Source organism: Monodelphis domestica, chromosome 3 (genome assembly GCF_027887165.1).
Source record: "Monodelphis domestica isolate mMonDom1 chromosome 3, mMonDom1.pri, whole genome shotgun sequence".
Taxonomy (NCBI): domain Eukaryota; kingdom Metazoa; phylum Chordata; class Mammalia; order Didelphimorphia; family Didelphidae; genus Monodelphis; species Monodelphis domestica.
Window position 1 is genome coordinate 192,744,053 of NC_077229.1, and position 21,631 is coordinate 192,765,683.

Sequence of the window (21,631 nt, forward strand, 5' to 3'; positions counted from 1 at the left end):
TTTTCTTACAAAAATCTCTCTGGAAAGAACAAACTTGGAATGTTTTACGTGAAAATATTTATGTTTCCTTAGCCTTGCTCAATAAAGAGCAGGGAGGAGAAATAATAGCTAGCATTCATACAGCTCTTTAAGTACGGCCCATCCAATACATAGCTTTTGATCTGTGACTAGAACTTGATCGCTGTGGGTCCAAATTTGTAAACCACTTCTAATGTAGACCAGATAATCTCTCCAGCTTCCTGTCAGCTTGTGATTATTCTGGGAAACCTATTGACTTCCTCCTTTTTACAGATGTAAGAGAGACTTGAGCAAATCAGAACTCTGTTGGAACAGTCTTTTGAGTTCCTCATCTAGGAAGATTTGACTTTCCTTAGTCTGAAACACTTGATGGTGTTTCCCACAGCCATCTTACTCAGAAAGAATGAAACTAGACTCTCCTGTGGTTCAAAACAGTATGGATCACAACACTTGTGATGCATACTTGAAAATGCTTATTAAATATGATTGTTGTAAACATAGTTCTCTGCTTTCTTTGCAGGCCAGGATTATGGTAAAGAAAGAGCTGCCTTTCCCAGAGGACTGTCCATCTAAACAAGAAACAGACATGTCTTTGGATGACATGGAGATGAAAACCGACGACTTGTTAGAGAAGGAGCAGATAGACAGTGGAGGGTTTGGAATGGTGTCCTTGTGTTTTCATAGAAACCATGGGCTTGTGATCTTGAAAAATGTATACACCGGTCCCAAGCGCACCGAGTAAGTTGGCATGATAAGATACGGAGGAAACAGAAAAAATATGCTAATCAAATCAAGAGCTTAAGGAAAAGATATAAAGTATCACACTCAGTTCATCTAACTTTAGAGTGTATTGAATGATATGTAAATAACATACATATACTTATCTGTATAATAAGGATGTAAGACATATCCTGGTCTATTTTGCAGCTAGATGTTAGATTCTCTTATTTGTCTGGACAGTTTTAATTACTCCCAGGGGGACTCATCTATCTAAACAAGAGCCCAACCACTAGATGGCTCACAGATGTTGGGGGCATTATAGTTTTAGCTTTTTCTTTGTATCCCTAGCACTTAGTGTAGTGGCTGGCATATGACAAGTGTTTATTTTATTTTTTTTAACCCTTACTGTCTTAGAATGAATATCAATTCCAATGAGCATCAATTCCAAAGCAGAAGAACAATAAGGGCTAGCCAACTGGGGTTAAGTGTCTTGCCCGGGGTCCCACAGCTAGGAAGGGTCCAAGGTCAGATTTGAAACCCTGGTCCTCCTGACAACCCTATCCCATGAGTGTTTATTAAATGCTTATTTATTGACTAGTGGATTGTTGGATTGGATTAGATAGAGGAATCCATCATCTAAGGACCAATAAAAAATTAATCATTTAAGATGCAGATGTTAAAGAGATATCAGTCCATCATTTCTGGATTGTCAGGGCCTGACATGTATTTATTATTAATTCATTTCACTTAAAATTCTAATGGAAGAACTTTTGCTCAAAAGAGCCAGCCTTTTGAGATTGTGACAATGTTAAAGGAACCTAAAGAAATAGAATGACATAGTGGGAAAGAGTATATAGCAGCGGTTCTCAACCTCTCAATTTGTAGCAATGAGAATACATAATGCATATCAGGTATTTACATTCTGAATCATAACTGTAGCAAAATTACAGTTTTGAAGTAGCCACCAAAATAATTTTTTGGTTTGGGGTCACTACAACATGAACTGTATTGTGGGGTCACGGCATTAGAAAGGTTGAGAACCACTGGTATATAGCCTGAAATCAGGAGATTTGGGTTTTGGGTTTGATTCTTTCACTTTCTAATATGTGTGACCTTGTTAGAGTCATATAGCCTCAGGTTACTCATCTATAAAATGGGTTATTATTACATATATTAGATTATTATATTATATATTGGAAGGCTGTTATTATACATGTGCTATCTACTTTACAAGTGTTGTAAAGTTCAAGCATTTGCAAATGTGTTTTGAAAAGTTTAAAACACTATATGATTACTGGCTATACCTCACTGGGGAAAAGAAGGTAAAAATAAATGGAAAAGAGAGCAGTTTCTGTTGAATGATGAGGCTAGACGCTGGACTGCAGAGAGTTTAGGAAAGAGTGGCAAGAGAGGAAGCAGCAATATTAAGTAAGAGGTCTTGAAGCATTTTTGTTAATTTTTTTAAGGACCAAAGTATTGTTTGAAGTTAGAAGGGAAGGAGCCAGTATCTAGTGTGCTTGAAAACCAGAGAGAGGATGATGGTTGGGACAATCTACCAAAGAAGACAGGAGAGAATAGGATCAAGGGCTTATATGGAAGGATTGGCCTTGGCAAGGAAAAAGGGCAGCTTCTTCATTAAAGACTTGAGTGAAGAAGAGATGGGGGCAGGGTTGTTAGGAAGATGTGAGATGAGAAGGGAAGAAAGACCATGAGATGAATGACTTCATTTTTTGGATGAGGAAAGTTGTCAACTGAGAGAGTAGAGGTAGAGAACACTGTGGGACACTTGAAGACAGAGAAAAACACTTAAGCACCTACTTTGTGCAAGGAGGAGTAGCTAATGGCACAGCAGTTAGGAATACCTGATTTCATATCTGGCCTTATATGTACTAGCTGTGCGACCCTGGGTAAGTCACTTAACCCTGTTTGCCTCAGTTTCCTCATCTGTAAAATGAACTGGAGAAGGGTGCAAATAGAAATTTGCTACACCTGAACTACATTTACCCAGCATCCTTTTAAGTTACATCCTCATTTTACGTATGGAGGCTTGGGAGATAAATTTGGCTGAGACCCATGCTGTGGGCCTCTTTTTGAGCTTGTGGTTTGGTAAAGTGTGGCAAGGCCTGGGTCTTTAGACTTGTGCTCTTCTCACTTGGCTGAATTAACCCTTTCTCTCTCACTTTTGTTGTTATTAATTCCTACATACTTAAAATATTTGAATTTTTATTCATTTTTACTCTCACAGAAGGAAATGGCAAATTACTCTTATTATTTTTGCCAGAAAACCTCAAATGGGGTCATGAAAAGTCAAATAAGGCTGAAAACAACACAACAACAATTGCACGTGGCTTTGGAAATACAAAGACAAAATTAAAAATCATCCCTGCTCTCAAGAATCTTACATTTTATTATAAATATAAATGGAACTATATATATATATTTATGATCAAAAGAAGGCCAGGAATGAATTTTCTTTTTTTTTTAAAAACCCTTCTCTTCTAGCTAAGAATTGATATGGAGTATCAGTTCCAAAGCAGAAGAATGGTAAGGGCTAGACAGTGGGGGTTAAGTGACTTGCTTAGGGTCACACAGCTAGGAAGTATCTGAGTCTAGATTTGAACCCAGGACCTCCTGTTTCCAGACCTGGCTCTCTAGTCAATGAGCCACCTAACCTGCCCTAAGGCCAGGAATTTTAAGTCAGTGATGAGAAAGAGTTACATTCCAGAATTTAGAAATGAACCTCTTCAAAGCTACAGAAATGAAAAATAAGGTATTGGGGAACTATAAGTAGGCCAGTTTGACTAAAATACAAAATGCATAAAGAGGAGTAACATTAACTAAGCCTGGAGAGGGAATTGAAGTGATATTATGAGGAATTCTCAATTCCCAGCTAAAGGGGTTTATATTTTATTGAAGAGGCAATTGGGTGCCATTGGCGGTTCTTGAGCAGGAGAATGACGTGTGACCTATGCTTGAGGAAGATTGTTTTGTTGGCTGTGTTGAGGATACATTAGAGAGGTGACACAAATCAGTCGTCCACTTAAGAGGTTGTGGGGGGGTCCAGACTAGAGATAGTACTAAAAACTTTAAATTAGATGGCCATGTTAGTGGATGGCACAGCTACTAAAGATGTGGAGAAAAAATTATTAGACTTAGCAATTGATCATGTAAGGGATTGAGTGAGACTAAATGCTCAAGGTTATAAAAAGGAATGACTAGAATTATAGTGATACCTTTAACATAGAGAAGTTTGGAGAGGGGTAGATTTAAGCAGAAAGGTAATGAATACTGTATATTGAACCTGATGTGGGGGGGTGGGATATGTGTTGCTTAGCTGTGGAGAGTGATAGGGAATTGATTAGGGAGGAGTTTAAAAATTTGCCTTCCTGAAGTGATATCCAGATGAAATTAGATAAAAGAAATTTGTAGGAGATGTACACAATTTTCAAGACTTTCTCTACTTCTCTACTTCTCTGTTCAGTAGCACATGAACAGGAGTAAAGGAAGTGGGTGATTGGAGTTAGGATCCCGTCACACATGAGTACTAAATGATAAGACTAGGGAGCAAGATATTTTAAAAATATAGAAAAATGGAACAATTGAACTGATTCACTAAGGAGTCAGTATTGGGAAGAAAAAAGAATACAGCTAGCACAGGGTTGATTGAATGGTGAGGCTACAAGTTACTGTGAGAATAAGAAAATAGGGAAATGATGCTTTCTTTGACCAACAGACAGAAGTGAGGAAGATTTCAGCCCAGTAGAAGGAGAACTATCTAAAGAGTGGAGTTTCCACAAAGTGTAGTGAACTGCCTTGTAAGGTAATAAGTTCTCATCAGAAGTGTTCAGGCTAGGAAGTCATCTGTCACAGATCTCATAGATTAAATCTTTGCTTTGGGGGGAAGAATAGTCAAGGTAATCCTATGAGATTCTTCCACCTCAAAAATTCTGTGACTAGTACTGTTAGAAAATGTTTACATGCATTTTGAAATAGTTACAGCTCCTATAGTTCTTTCAATCTGTGTTACAAACTACAAGATTATCTGTAGTGTAATTGTAACTTGATTTCTCCTGTGATGCAAAGAATAATAAAGTCTGTGAATTATGTGGAAATAGGTTTCCAAAAATCTATCTAGTGAATTGAGCTTGTATATCTTTTCCTACATAGTTACTCTCTCCAAGTAATCTTTATGCCTCTGGAGAGCAGAAAAATCCTAAACTTACAGATACTGTTAAAAAGCTAATAAAAGGAAGAAAGTGATAGATTGAGCAGTTGTTCTTCCTGCCCTAGATATTCTCCTTCCGAAACAGAAACCAAGAGATAAAGAGCTTTTGCTGATTGCTGATCATTGCTCACTCCATACTGGTATATACTATGAGGGGAATCATATGATAATAATAGCTAGCTTTCATATAGTACCTAAGTTTGCAAAGTTTTATAGATGTATACATATGTATAATATGTATACCTATAGTATACAAAATATGCTCTATGTAATCATAATCATTTGTATCGATATGTGTAATTTGATACTCACAACATATGTTTTATAGATGAGTAAACAGTCTGAGATAGGTTAAGAGACTTAACTTTGTGGAATCACATAGCTATCTGGGGCTGGACTTGAATTCATGTCTTCTAGACTCTTAAGTCTAGTACTCTATCTACTATACCCCCTACATCATAGGATCACAGATTTAGAGCTGGATGGAACCTCAGAGGTTATCTAATCTAACCCCCGCATTTTACAGATGAGGAAACATATGCTAAAAAATAGTTAAGGGATTCTGTCAACTGAATCACAAGTCCTACCGTGCATAGATCATAGTTCCCATCCTCTCTACTCCCTTTGACCTGACTCTGAGATTGTAGCCATCACACTTCAACCCTCACATTCTTTGCCTACATTCATTTAACTCTCTCCAAACACTCCTGATCATTCTTTCATCAAGCTACACTCCAAAAGGACCACTACAGCCCAGACTTGCAGCCTCCATGTTGTCTGGTTGCTCTTTCTACATTCCTATATTTGCTTACACCTAGATAAACACATAGCCATTTCACAGCCAAAAACTCTAGCTACTTTCAGACAATGACAAGTTCCCCCTATCTCCATAGAATGTGTAATAACGTACTCCTTTGTCCAGCTGCCCCAGCAATGGTGAAAGATGGGAAGTTTCCTCATACAAATAGCAACTCAGTCCTGTAACCTTCCAAGGTACTGACAAAAAGAGCTTTGTGGAATTAATTACTGCCTAATTTTTTAGATTTTGCCACCTCCCTTCCAGAGTTGTAAAGGTCAGTTGGGATAATATTTTAAAAGTGCTTTACACTATGTGCCTGACACATAATAGGTGCTATCTAAATGTTATTAACATCAACATTATTATCAAGTGCAACTTTGTTTCCATTAGTAGCCGACTTTTACATTTAACCAACATATCTAGGAAGCTAGTATCTATATTTCTATCAGTTGTTAATTTTTTTATTGTTATGCTTAAGAATTATAGACTCAGAAAAATTACCTTTTATACAAACTATGGGACAACTAGGTAGCTCAGTGGATCGAGAGTCAGGCCTAGAGAGAGGAAGTCCTGGGTTCAAATGTGACCCCAGATACTTTCTAGCTGTGTAACACTGAGCAAGTCTCTTAACTCCAATTGCCTACCCCTTACTACTCTTCTGCCTTAGAATTAATACTTAGTATCACTTTTAAGACAGAAAGAATGGATTTTAAAAAGAAATAAAATTAAACTGAAAGCCTTTTTTTTTTGTATGTTGGACATTGGCCAAAAAATAGCAACAGCTGAAATGTCTATGACCCTTAAAGGCTTTCAAAATACTTTATCTCATTTGATCTTCACAACAGCTCTATGAAGTATGCCCCATTTTTATAGAGGAGGAATTGAGGCTCAGAGAGATTAAATCACTTATCTCAGAAGAATATGGCCTATAAGTGTCTAAACTGGAATCATAACCATGTTTTCCTGATTCCACATTTAGCACTCTGTCCATTTTGCTACACTGCCATTTAGCACACACCTAAATGGAGGTTATTTTTCTCCTTGAAATAGGAGTTGTGTTTCTGATGGAGGCTCAGAAAAGTCATGATGGACCATGATAGGGTCTTCCAAATGAGTACATAGATAGCTTCTCTCTGGTTGTGCTTCGTATCTCTCTTGCACAGTGAAGAGTGCCAGGCCTAGAGTTGGGAGGTCCTAGGTTCAAATCTGGTCTCGAAAATTTCCTAGCTGTGTGACCCTGGGCAAATCATTTAATACCCTATTGATGGCCCTTGCCTTTCTGTCTTAGAGTTGTTACTAAGCCAAGAAGAATATTCATAGGATAGACAAATCTATTTTGGGCTAATCTCTCCCATAAACAAGTTTTCTAAGTAGTGTGATTCAGACACTTGGAAATTCTCTTCAGTTGTATCACCCTAAAACTGGTTATACTGTCTGAAATTTCACCATTAAAAATTCTTTACTTTCTATTGAGTTAAACGATTCTCCTGTAAGACTTTTAAAAGTGAAAACAGTTTTTGCAGGAATGAGGAATAATATTTTAATATGAACTCATTGAAAGGAGCTATACTATCTAATAGGCAAGGCTTATGAAAGCACTGGGGCAGAGGACAAGTAATGAAAGGAAGGAATGAGGAGAAGAGGAAGTGGTGGTTAATAAAGAAAAACCACCCACTTTTCAACATTTTGCTAAGGGCCAGCCTTAAACTTGAGAATCGGTGAAAGGTGCAAGAGAATTCTCTCTTTAAATACAGAAGACCTTTGGAGAAATAATACCTTCATTTGAATTCCTTGACAAAAGGTTTGACTTGTCTGACACAGGGTGTCATTTTTGTGTCACTCACCCATTTGGCAGTCTAGTAAAGCTTTATGGGCCTCTTTTTAGAATACTTATTACAAATTGCAATTGAAATACTCAGCTTTAATTAGAGACTAGTGAAAACAAAGATGTAATTTTTTTTTCTATCCAAGTTCACAAACCTCTTGAAATCCAGACCCCTTAGAGGTCCATAAACTACAGATTAGGAACCTCTGGTTGAATAGAAAGCTCACAGGAGTTTGTGTGTGTGTGTGTGTGTGTGTGTGTGTATTTTAGTAAAGTTTCATTTGGAGACTTGATATCATCCCCTAACTAAGCTATTGTATCTTCTCTCATCTCATTTGTAGGAGCCATAGGAGAATTTAACCTAAAGGCATGACAGTGAAAGTTGGTTTTCTTCTATCACTTTTTACCCAGTGGTTATGGAAGGTGCTTTTTTGTCATTTTGTCTAGAAAAATATTGAGATCCCATGGATGGCAGGGTTGCTCATCTGGGATGCTGAACTAGCACATACTCTCATTGGTGTGTTCCCCTTCAATAGGTATAATGCTGCCCTCCTGGAAGAAGGGAAGATCATGCACAGGCTGAAGCATAATCGAGTAGTGAAGTTCCTAGGCTTTATTTTAGAAGATGGGAATTATTCCCTTGTAATGGAGTATATGGAAAAAGGGAATCTAATGAAGGTGCTGAAGACAGTAAGTAAAGACACACTTTGGAGACACTGTTATTAAGGTTTTGCAGTTGCTTTTCCATTATGGGCATTTTGATGTCATTTTGCCTCCTGGTTGGCCTAGAAATTTCTTTAATTTGGGAGTGTTTTCGTCCATAACAATAAAGTTTCACCTATAGGATTTTAGATCAATATATGCCTTTTAAAACTACAAATATTTTGGATTCACTTATGAAAAAACTCCTTGAAACCTCTTCTGACAACTCCCACCCATGGAGATCTTTCTCTATTTGAAACTTCCATATCATGTATTATCCATATTATTCATTTGATATTAAATTGTAAATCATATCGTGTTGTCTGTTATTTTTGTATAGGAACATTCATACCTGTCTGACCAAATTGTGAGCCCTTTGAGGCAGACACTGTTCCTCTCTATCTAATACTGGGCCCTAAATATAATTAAATACACATAATACAAGACCCTATACAAAATATATATAATAAGGGTTTAGTAATTAATAATGCAAGCCAATAATATAATCCTACAATTAATATAAACCCGTTAATTAATAATGGTTATAGAAATTATAATTAATTAACCACACAAACCTATTTATAATGTAAACCTGATTCTTTGAATGAAAATTTCTTGGGTTTTTGCTCAATCAGTAGAGTAAATAAACCCACCTCAATGTCTTACGGAATACTATGGACAAAAAAATTTCATCACCTGTTAGCTAACCATAAGGTGATGAGATATAGATATCTAACTGGGTAAAAATGCATAATAGCTTGACAAGTGTCAGGCCAGAAACCAAGTGAAAGACTACTTTTTTTTTTCCCTCTTTAACCCTTACCTTCCATCTTAGAATCAATACTGTGTTTTGATTCCAAGATAGAAGAGTGATAAGACTAGGCAATTGCCCGGAGTCACACAGAGGACGTCTTCTTATATGCCAAGTATGTAACCTTATTCCTGGTGGCCTAATTGTATGAGATTAATGTAAGACAAGATAGTTGTCTAATCCAAGCCACTATCATCCCTCTCTGGTTTATATTTTTTAAAGGAAATTTTTATGTGCTTGCCTATCTTAGTTCTTTAACTTATATATTCCTTAAAGTTGAGAATACCACATATGATTCTTTGAAAATTGGTTTTCAGTGTATGGCAGAAGAGGTATAACCAGAAAGAAAATAGATGGACTTTTAGCAAACATTTCAATTCAACCAAAATTTATAAAATGCTCACTGTGTATATAGTACTCTCAGGTGCTGGGGGTGTGACAAAGTTTAGCTGATGTGGTACCAATCCCTCATGGAACTGATGGTCCAGCAATGGAATGAGACATATCCAGATAACTATAGTACCCAGTAATACATGATATACACAATGGAAAGATATAAAGTAAAGTGGGGAGGTCAGGAATGGCTTCATAGAGGAGATGATCTGTGAGTTGGACATTAAATGATAGGAAAGCATTCAAATTAGAAAAGGGTAAAGAAGGGATGCTTCAAGCATAGTTAATAGAGTAAACAGGGGTATAGTGGAAATGCAGTGTGTATTTTGGGGAACAGAATGTGGTCCAGTTGAGCTCTAGCAGAATCTGTGAAGGGGAATAGTATGAGGTAAATCTGGATGGGTTGGTGCCAGATTGTGGAAAACTTTAAATACCAGCCAAAGGAACTGGAATTATTCAATACAAGATGGGGATTACTGAGAATTTATTTTGGGCAAAGAATTACACAACTAGCTCTTTTCAATTATTTTGGAAGCATGATGTCTTTGGAGACTTTTCCAGGTAGTAGCCAGAAGTCACTGTCTCTACACTGTTGATGGCAGTGAGAAGACAGAGGGGCAGATGTATCCAAGAGAGATGCTGTGCAGAGGTAGAACAGGTAGAACTGTCAGAATGTGAGTAAGTGATGAGTGTTGTTCTCCAAAGTCATCATTTCAGGAGGAAGAAGGTTCTATGCCAACTCGTTACTGACTTGTAACTGTTTCCCCCTAAAAATATACATTGTCAAATGACAAGAATTCTACACTCAAAGGTAAGCAAAAGAATATGCCATGGGCTCTCATTCCAAAACAGAAATTCTAGTAATGTTTGGAGTAATGGCACGCATCATTGGAATACGGTGTGTGAATTGTGCCCCAAAATAACTATTTTGAAAAAGGACAACAGTGACCTGAATGAACATTAGAGAAAATTTTAAAGGAAAATAGAAATGTTTTATTACATTTATCATAGCATAGCAAAAGGAATTCAAAATTTCTGGCATGTTTATTAAAGAAAATCAGACTGCTTATATGGTAAATCCCTTTACACATTATTATTACATATAGGCAGCATAGTGTAATGGATAGAACATTGAACTTCAAATCAGGAGGATTTGGATTCAAGTTATGTCTGATATTTATTATCTGGGTGACCATAAGAAGGTGATATAACCTCTTTGAGTCTCAGGGTCCTCAGCAATAAAACAGGGATGGTGATAGCTCCTACCACATAGGGTTGTTGTAAAGTTTAAATAAGACTGTATGGAACATTATATCAATGTCAACTTTTATTATTTTAAAGATCTAAATCTTTCTCTTATCATTGTCCTCATGAAACAACACAGACATAGCTTGACTTTTAGACTTATATTGATGTGATACAGTATATATGTTCTGAAAATCTATAGAGAAACTTTGAAGTTTTTTTGTTTTTGTAATAAATAACAAACATGAAAACTTCAGTATATAAAGAACAAGAAGACTGTATGCAAAACCATAAAAAAGTTGAAGCATCCAAATGCATCAAATTATATGTAAAACCACATAGTTTTTTTAAAAAAGCATTTAAGTGATTTTAGTATGTAAGTAACAAAATTGCCTTTTCTGTATCACCTTTTGAACTTTAGAGAAATTTTTCAAGGAAAGTGGAACTATTTTATTACTATGGTCATAAGAATATAGCAAAAAGAATTCAAATTTTCAGGATACTGCTGAAGGGATACATTCTCAGTGATTAAATGACATTATTTTTTAGTTTTCTGTTCTTAAAAGAACTGATTCATGAGACATTTAGTACCTTGTCTTGTCTTTTTATTGCTTTATCTACTAAAATTCTTTTTTTAATTTCAGACCAGTATCCCCTTATCTGTGAAAGGAAGATCCATTCTAGAGATCATTGAAGGAATGTGCTACTTGCATGGAGAAGGTGTGATACACAAAGACCTAAAGCCAGAAAACATCCTCGTGGATGAAAACTTCCACATTAAGGTGATGATGGATTTCATAGAAAGCTGGGATCACCCTCTGTACTGCACTGTATCCACTAAGATCTGCATGTATCTTATGTCTTAAGTAACTTATAGAACCATAGAACATCAGCATATAGGATACTTCATAACATCAGCTCAGTCCTTTATTGGTGCTAGTTATAGTGAAAATAGGATGATGGGGCTTGGGGGGATCAAAAGATCAACATTGTGGAGTTGGAAGATGAAATATTCAGTCCTATTTTCTATATCAATTCCAGGTTAAGAGCAACATTTAGTAGTCTTATTCTCAGACCTAAATAATCAAATTCTAAAAGTATACCTGAATTATATGGATTTCCCCCAAACAGAGATAAAGTTGTTCCCTTTGATTTAGTTTCATTTGTACATTTTTGTGTTTTTCTCCTTCTTGTTATTGTTCTGCATTTCAGTCATGTCTGATTCTTCATGACTCTATTTAGAGTTTTCTTTGCAAGATATTAGGATGGTTGCCATTTTTTCCTCTAGTCCATTTTACAGATGAGGAAACTGAGGCCTATAGGGATAAATGGTTTGCCCACGATCACATAGCTAATAAGTGCCTGAGGCCAGATTTTTATTTAAGAAGATGAGTCTGATTCCAGGCCCAGCACTATACCCATTTCTCTCCTACTTTTCCCCATTTTATGTTTTCTGTCTGATCTCTATATTTTCTTTCCTGCCTCCTGGTCCTTCCTATCTCCCCACTCTTCCCTTAGGCTCTGGCCAGTGACTCCACAGCAAGTAGTGTCATGGTCCTCTCCTCAAGATGTCTCTTACTGAATAAAACCTTTGGGTATGTGGAGCAACTTGTATTAACTAATCAGTAGATGTTACTTGGGAGAAATTTAAAGCACTGTGCCACCCACCCACCCACCCAATCACTACCTACTTACTACTTAGACAGGAGGTCTTCTGAAAAAGAAAATTTTAATAACACAAAAGGAAAAATAAGGTATTTTAGCAAAGTACTGGGGGTTTTGGGCCCCTTCTTTGATCCAATCAAAACTGTTATTAGCTTTTTCACTAGCCTTTGGAACTTTCTAAAGAAATTAAGATAAAACCAAATGGAGGAAATACATTTCCAAGGGACATTTCGAGAAAACATTCTAGATTCTTAAGAAATCAGTGGAACAGTGTGATACAGTAATAAAGAGTTCTAGGTGTGGAGCTGAAGGATCTCTATTCAGATCCTAGCTCTGCCACTTCCTAGCAGTGCGACATTAGGCAAGTCAATCAATCTCCTTGAGCTTCTTTTTCTTCTCTTTAAAATGAGATTAAACTGGATTTCTTCTCACATCCCTTCTAGCTCTAAATCTATGATATAAAACTTTATAATTTGTTATTGTCAGACATCTTTTATTTAGGTAAAGCAGTCATAATTTTTTTTGTAGTTTTGCTAGTTAAATTTACCCAAATAATGAACTTTTATCTGAATGTTTATCTTTTAATACAAAAACAAAAACAACCATTGCCTTCAGTCTTAGAATGTATATTGGTTCCAAGGTAGAAGAGTGGTAAGGGGCTAGGCAATTGGGGTTAAGTGCCTTGCCCAGGGTCACATAGCTAGGAAGTGTCTGAGACAAGATCCCATCTTTAGGCCCCACTCTCGATCCACTGAACCACCCACCTACCCCAATGCTACCTTTTAAAAAAAATATTCATGCATGTCTATATGACTTGGTTAAAACCAATTGTTTCTGCAAGTTTTCATAGTAATTTCCATCTTAAGTTAATTAAGCATTTTTTAAGTACCTACTGTTTTCGGGGCACCAGTAGACAGTGGAGATACAGAGATACAGAAATGAAAAATGGTCCAATCTCTGCTCTTGAGAAGCTTAGAGTCTAGTCTGGGATATAACATGTATACCTATAGGTCAGATATTAAGGAGGCTATAATAAAAACAAAGCAGATAGCCAGACATAGTATTTTAAGAAAAGCTGAAAAGGGAGTGATCACTTTCCAAGATCTCCTCACTTGTTGCCTGCAATGTGATCTCTGGTTTTGCCATCTTTTGCAGATAGCAGATCTTGGTGTTGCCTTCTTTAAGACATGGAGCAAACTGACTAAAGAGGAAAACAACAGGCAGAGGAAAATAAATACTGCTGTTAAGGCAAATGCTGGCACCCTGTTGTACATGGCCCCAGAGCATTTGAATGATGTCAACGCAAAGCCTACAGACAAGTCAGATGTGTACAGCTTTGCCATAGTGCTCTGGGCAATTTTTGCAAACAAGGAACCATATGAAAGTAAGATATGTGGGAAAACAAAATATGATTAACCTAAATTATTTTGTGAAATTAAGAACCATGCATCTTTTAGAAAATCACTTACGATTTAGAGGAAACTTGGGCTAAGAATAAAAGATTCATAGGACTGATAAGAAATCTTAATACTTCATCCAAACTCTGGATGGGTTCTTTAAAGTCTTCAATGAAGAAGATTCATATATTTAATAGAGCTTGAATAAATTGCTGTGCTGTTCTTTGGAGGACAAAAAGTTGTATAAGATATAGTTCCTGCACTCAAAGAACTTACAATCAAGAAAGAGAAGGACAACTATTTAGAGCACTAGGCCTGGAGTTAGGAGGATGGGTTCAAATATGGCTTCCGAACCTTCCTAGTTGTATGACCCTGCGCAAGTCACTTAACCCTGTTTGCCTAGCTCTTACCCTTTTGACTTAGAGTTGTTACTAAGACAGAAAATAAGGGTTTAAAAAAATCAAGAAAAAGAGGTAGAAGTGAAAACAGATGTACCACAGAACAGCCTCCCATTGGATGTTCCTACTTTTGCAGGAAAGTTTAAATTAGCAGAAATTGATAGTTTGGGAACTACAAACTAACCCTTTAGGGGTGCCAGATAGTGGGAAGGGGGTGACTAAATTGGTCTGGATATAGTGGTAAGAGCAAGTAGAAAATATGCTACAAAGAGAAGATGCAACACAGCTGTGGTATCTATGATGTTTGAGCCTGAGTCTCCATCTCTTGTGTCATCATTGGGATACAAGCAGATGTTCATAAGAGAGCTGAGTTCAGATTTTTGGTTCATATTGTTCCAAAGCCCACACATAAAGTCAAGTCTGTGAATTTCCCAGCCCAGTTAAGAATGCTCAGTTGGTATCAGGAATATCTAACACAGGGAGCAGTGATTTCCCCATTCCTGGAAGACTTTGAACAGAAGCACAATGACCATTTCACAGAATCTTATTTATTGGGTGTTTTTAACTCCTTACCTTCCATCTCAGAATCAATATTATATATTGGTTCCAAGATCAAGAGAAGTAAGGGCTAGGCAATGAATGGAGGTTGAATGACTTGCACAGGGACACACGGCTAGGAAGTGTCTAAGGTCAGATTTGAACCCAAGATTTCTAGTCTCTATCTACTGTGCCATGTAACTGCCCCCCACTTCTTGTTTTTAATTGAATTTGTAATGGTGGTGGTATGCAATGGGGTGGGAGTTGTTCCATGGGAGAAACTTAAAATAATAGGGAGGTTAAAATACACACACATACACACACATGCACACAGCTAGGTAGACAAAGACATGAATGGGCATGGTCTTTTTTTTTTTTAAGTTTCACTAAGTTTAAAAAAAACTGTCTTAAGAACAAGATGGAGGAGACATGGTCATTTGCCAACAAAAGAAATAAAGGATCTGGGGAGATGGGGTGATAATGAAACCTTGCAAATGGATGAGATTGTGGGAGAAAGGTCTGAAAGTAGGGCCTTGCATGATACTACACTTAAGGAGTGGGAAGAGAAAGATGAATTAGTGAATGGGTTTGAGGAATATGTGAGAGTATATAAGAGACTAATCAGAAGTGACTAGACAAGGAAATCTATGGAGTGGAAACTTCATGAAAGAGGGAATGATCCACAATATCAAAGGCTAGAGAAAGATCAAGGAGAACAGACTGAAAAAAAATATCCTCAGGTTTTGGAAAATTAAAGAAATCATTGGTAACTTTGAGAGAGCAATTCTGGAAAAGTAATGGCCAGAGAAGCCATATTACACAGCAGGTTGAAAAGTAAATAAGTAATGAGGAAGTAGACAGAGTGAGTATGGACTATTCTTCTTAGAGTTTGCCTGGAAAGAGGAGGAAAAAATTGAGATAACAACTTGCATATGTAGTAGGGAAAACTTTTAGAAGAGAACATACTTTAACCCAGATTGAATTGGCTACCAGTACCAGGATGGGGAAGGGAAGGGAGGAAAAAAATTGAACCTGTAACTTAGGAAAACTTGTGTGGAAATTTGTTATTCCATATGCAGTGCAGATCTGTAGGATCTGATTACCTGGGTGTTTCACCAGTATCTGTTTCTGTATTACATATGTCTCTAGAAAATCTTCTGCATAGTACTGAGCTGTTCAGAAGGCTGCTTGAGGCATTAGGCACAGTGCATTCCAGAGGGCTGGACAAAGCTGATCCTGTCACAACATCAGCCACAGCTGCCTCCCAAACAACCCCTCCTGAAACCATCCCTATCTGTTTTTAAAAGTGGACCCAGGGTACTGATATAAGGACTTTAGAGGTAGAGGGTAGTGCATTTTAAGATGATTAAACTATAGAAACAAGATTGTGAAGGAAGGGGAAGGAAAGTGAAGCCAGAACAGGGATGACTGTCTGGGAGTTGCCCAGAGAGATTAAGGGGACAGAGGTCATGATTAAAGTAAAGACTAGTCATAGAAGAAGTAAATTGAGAAGAGGACAGGCTATTGTCTTTAGAGAATAGTAGTTTTCAAGAACTTGGATGTTGAACAGTTTCAAGTATAGTGAGGTTTAAAGTTATAACTACACCATTGGGTGAATAAAGAAGAGTAGACATGGAAGTCATAAGAGATTGATGAGTCTTAAGAAGAGAGGGTATTATAAGGGTTATTAATATAAATATTAAAATTTCCAAGGACCAGATTTAGGAGTAGAATGGAAAAAAATGTAAGAAAGTCCCTTGAAAGTTGAGAAAGATTGGGCTATGAAATAAATGTTGGATGTTATAAAGCCTTCACAGACCTTTTCTTTCAGTAAATTATGAAGGCTAGAAGGAAAGATAAGTAGTAATAGTGTAGGGTTAAATTGTGGTTTTGACTAAATAAAAGAGTTATAAATTCAGTGTTGTGGTCGCCAAATTAAAAATATCCCTAAGCTAGAAAAAAATGTTAGCAACTTTTATTTATAATGAGGAAGAGAAAGAGTTGAAGTATGAACTGTAGGAGGGAAAGAGGTAGGAGTTGCCTAGCCTACCCTAAGTGCTGATCCAATGAAATTCAGCTTGCTCCCTGACAAAGCTCCAATCTCAACATGGAAGTTCAAGTCACTCACTAGCTATCCAATGCAGGATCCAAGGAAAAGAGTCTCTCCACAGAACTCACGCTGAAAGGAGTGTCCCACCGAAGTGCCAACAAGCAGAGAGGGTCTGGTCTCCTCACAGAGCCACCAAGGCAAGAATCTCTCTAAGACAAAAGTCCTGGTGGTGTCTTCAGCCAGGGTTCTACCAATGCAGCCTCTTCCAAAGCCAAAGCAGGAATTTCCACAACCAATCTCTCCAGAAGCCAGGAAAGGAATGTCTGGAACCAATCTTTCCAAATGCTAGGAAGGGAAAATGTATGCTAGACCCTGTTGGTCTCTTTATACCCCTTTTTACCACATCACTTCCTGTCACTCCTCCTTCTTCACAGAAACCAATGGCAGTCTTTCAATTTGCTTAGCACTGCCCAAGTTGGGTGGGGTAGTGGCCTTTGCAGTTATCACTCTAGTAAGTGACTTCTGAACTCTCATACTTAATGATAAGTGGGGGTACTTTAAGTTCTTGATTTGATTAGCTAAAAATAGGCAAGGGGAGAGTTAATCCTGTCTTCACATAATATAGCTGAGGCCTGGAAGCCTTTGGAGATTTTATCGCCCAGCTAGCTAATCTCTGAAGTCCCTTCCAACTAAAGGATTCTCTGTGTTATGAGTCTCTTCTGCCTCTCCTAACAGTTATATCCACTGTAGACCCTAAAAGCAATTTCTAGTACAGATAAAGGTAAAATTTTGGTTTACATATTTTCTACTTACTACTTAGGAACTATAGAGCACTTTTATGGAAGGAGCCTGGAGAGAGATAGGCACTCAAGATTATCTTTGCCTTTCAGATGCTATTTGTGAACAACAAATAATAACATGTATTGGAAATGGAAACAGACCAAATGTGGAAGAAATAGCTGGAAAGTGTCCAAAGGAGATTATTGATCTCATGGTACGCTGCTGGAATGGGAATCCAGAAGATCGGCCAACCTTTAGTGGTAAGATATTTACGAACCTGGGCTATATCCTATATAAAGATTTTCAAGCATGCTGCTAATAGAACTCAGAAAATCACATTTTAAATTATAAATCATTTTAAATTGATTTTTCAGATTTTCTCAAACAGCTTTTAGGAAAACAAAAACAAAAATATTCAAAACAACAAAGGCAAATACTTTGTTTATATCTCTTGTCTCTCCGTCCCTCCCCTAGTTTTATTTAACATTTATTTGACAAGTGACTGGCAGTAAGTGCAATCTTTTAAGTCAGCACTCAATGCGTAAATCAGTGTGCTCAGCTGATACAGTTGCCTACTAAAGGGGCTGAGGTCCTTGTTTCCAAATAATCACAATGATGTATAATGGAAGTTCTTTAAGATATTTTGGAAAGACATTCTGTGACTGATTCAGGTCTGCTAACCACATGGTGAATAATAGCCTATTTAATTGGTTGCAGCTGGGGAACTGGGGTCATTTTTTTTTTAAAGCCTTAGATGGTCTCATCTTCTTGCTCTCTTGATGGAATTCAGATCTTGGTTTGACTTCTTGACTGATGGAATTGAAAAGAGACAATGCTGAAGAGAAGTGCTAGGGCCTTCTCCTTCCTATGGCCTACAAATACAAGTCCAAGTTCTTTGGCTGCTTTGGTATTTGTTTTTTGTTTTTTCATTTTAGGTGAAGGAAGTTGGGGGCTGTGACCTTTGTGAGTTTCAAAAATTGAGGAGATCAAGCCACCAAAAGTCTTAAGAGTCCAGGAGGCCTGCTTTCCTGACTTTTTGAAACACAGAAGATAGTAGCCTCCAACTTCCTGCTTCTTAGAACATCAGTGATGGGCTAACTGCAAAACTTGGCAAGGGACTAGGCTGCAAGACTTCCAGGCCAAGGCCTGTCCCCTTTATAGCACTGTCTCTTGCCCAACACCATCAACAAAGGAAAGCTTCCAAAAGGAGAGGAAAATAAAAGCATGAAGTCAAAAAGCAGACTAATAAAAATGAGCAAAGGCAGGGAGATGGGAGAGAGCAGGATGAGAACTAAAAACAGTGAGTAGTTCTGTTTGGCAGGAAAGTAGAGCTAGAATGTAGAGAATATCTAATCATAATAATAGCTAATATTTATATAGCACTTTCTGTGTGCCAGGCACTATGCTAAGGCTCTATAACTATTCTCTCATTTAATTCTCATAACATCCTTGGGAGGTAAGTGCTATTACTATCCCAATTTTACCTATGAGGTGTTAAGATTTTGAAATTAAGAAATAGGAAGGAAATAGGCAAACAGCGGTTAAATTTGCCAAGGGTCACACATTGAGTGTCTGAAGTTAGAAGCCAGGATATTGGATTGTAGCAATCCAAAATCTTTTGCTTCCTAGAGATTCTTATAAGGTTGCACTTCTTCTTTAGCGTCTTATTGTCTTTATCAAAGGATTCTTTTTTATTTTTTTTCTAATTAACTCTAATCACTCTTTAAAAAAACAAACTCTTGTCTTCTGTCTCAGAATTGATCCTGAGTTTTGAATCCAAAACAAAAGCATGGTAAGAGCCAGGCAATTGGAGTTAAGTGACTTGTCCATGGTGACACAACTAGGAAATGTCTGAGGCCAGATCTGAAGCCAGACCCTTCCATCCACTGAGCCACTTAGCTGCCCCTCTAATCACTCTTTAGGGCCATTTCACTTTGTAAAAATGACAACTTAATGTTTTTACTTTTGTAAAATATTGATGAATGTTTTATAATGATGAACACTGATGAATAGCAGTATGAGGAAGATAAGCTTTATTCAGTAAGCAATCAGAAGCCATTGAAGGTTCTGAGCAGAGGATTTATATGATCAGAGTAATACAATAATAAGAATTTTATTTGGCAGCTAGAAAAAATGAGTCATAAAAGAGAGAGATTGAGGTAAGAAGAGCCTAAAGGAAGGGAAAGGAGAAAATGGATCCATATAAAATTGCAGGTGGAGTAGATTCATAAGACTTGGCAACTAATTAGTCAGATAGAGAAAAGTCAAAGATACCCTGAGCCTGAGTGACTTAGCCTTTGTACATTGGACATCATCTTCATGTGCATCCCTGACCACTTGAAATGGTAAGTCACAACAAAAAATGCTGTCAGTCTGCCCTGCTCTGTGAAGGGAAACTGAGAAAGACAGTAGCAACCCAAGATCTTTTGCTTCCTAGCATGCTATACTTTCCTACCTAACCTATTATCAACTTTCTTATTAATCTTCTTTATCAAGGGACTATCTTCTCTTTTTTGCTATTTCCAATGAACTCTATAATCACTCTTCAGGGTCATTTCACTTTATAAAGATGACAAGTCAACATTTTTACTCTTGTGCTTAAAAATTTTTAAACTTAAAAAAATTTTTTTTCCCACAGAAATTGACCAAGAATTCAGACCTTTCTATTTGAAACAATTAGGAGAAAAAGTAGAAGAAGATGTGAAGAGTTTAAAAGTAAGTAGCTTAGTGGAAGCTCAGAAATGGATATTTATATCACATATTTGTATGCTTAAACATGAATAAATACGAGGCACAGAATTACTGTTCTGTGGTTTTCCTTAGAATCTCATCTTGGTGACAACAAAAAATGAAAATTAGCTAGTTTTTGTTTTCCTTTTACAGGGGGATTAATTTTTTTTATGCTCAAAAGCAAAAACTTTTGTTTTTCTCTATGGGAGAAAAGAGAAGGATCAGAGAAGGATGAAGACTCCTAAGCTCAGGATGGATACAACATTGAGAATGGAAAGCTAAGAGTAGGAAGAATTTGCAACTTTTGCTCTGTTTCTGCTTTCTCTCTGTCACTGAGAATTATCTTTTGACTAGAAGGGATAGGATGAAAAATGGCTTATAGGGGGTTGAAATAAGATAAATAGAGAGATGATAAAAGATTTTCTAGCTATCCTTGATGGATTCAACACCAGATCAAGGTGAACTAGATCCATGGGTATTGAAAGAACTTGAGCCATTGTCAGCAATTTCTGAAAGATGCTGGAGAACAGGCGAGGTACCTCAGGCCTAAAGAAGTAAAAATGCTGTCCCATCTTCCAAAAAAGGAAACAGAGTAAACCAAAGAGCTTGACTTCAATCCTGACAAAATTCTAGAACATTAAGTGATGATCACAAATAGTTTGGCTTCATGAATAGAATCACGCCAGACCAACCTTCATTTTTTGGCAGGATTTCTAAGGTCAGAAGGATGCTATGGATACAGTATCCTTAGGTGTCTGCAAAGTGTTTTTAAGATTTTTCATGCTACCCTTATGGAGAATATGGGAAGAAATAGACTAGATGATCACATAGTTAGGTGGAATCAAAACATGCTGAATTTGCCCAAAAGTACCATAAGTGGTATGGTATAGTGGAGAGGGGGCTGAACTGAGAGTCAGGACACTTGGATTCCTCTTCCTATTCTGACATTTACTAGCCAGGTAAACCTGGGTAAATCACTTAACCCTTTCTATGCCAGTTTTCTCTTCTGTAAAATGGAGAGAACATTTTCCTACTTATCACACAAAGCTGTGAGGAAAACATTTTGCAAACCTTAAAATTCCATATGAGCTATTATTATTATTATTCAAGGCTCAATGTCAACTTGGAAAGAGACCTTTATTAGAATATCCTGTGGGGCGGGGGGGTGCAGCAGGGCACAAGGCTAGGTAGCTTAGTAGATTGAGAACCAGGCCTGGAGACATATTAGATATGTTTAAGATTTCTTAATTTGAAGTCAGAGATCTTGCATTCAAATTCTGACTGCCACTTACTACCCAAATGATTTTCTCACAACTTTAATTGGTTGTGGCCTTAA

General features: G+C 37.2%; 1 protein-coding gene across 10 annotated transcripts in view; it reads left to right on the forward strand.

Moving 5' to 3' along the window:
* Nucleotides 1-21,631, forward strand: part of RIPK1 (receptor interacting serine/threonine kinase 1) — a 54,342-nt gene that overhangs the window by 17,316 nt on the left and 15,395 nt on the right. For all 10 annotated transcript variants that reach the window (XM_007488037.3, XM_056823371.1, XM_016431798.2 and 7 more), the window contains 6 exons: nt 539-756; nt 8,124-8,277; nt 11,383-11,520; nt 13,559-13,787; nt 17,676-17,825; nt 20,204-20,280. In XM_007488037.3, coding sequence (XP_007488099.2) covers nt 548-756; nt 8,124-8,277; nt 11,383-11,520; nt 13,559-13,787; nt 17,676-17,825; nt 20,204-20,280 — 957 coding nt within the window. In that variant the 5' untranslated portion in view covers nt 539-547. The remainder of the gene's footprint in view (nt 1-538; nt 757-8,123; nt 8,278-11,382; nt 11,521-13,558; nt 13,788-17,675; nt 17,826-20,203; nt 20,281-21,631) is intronic.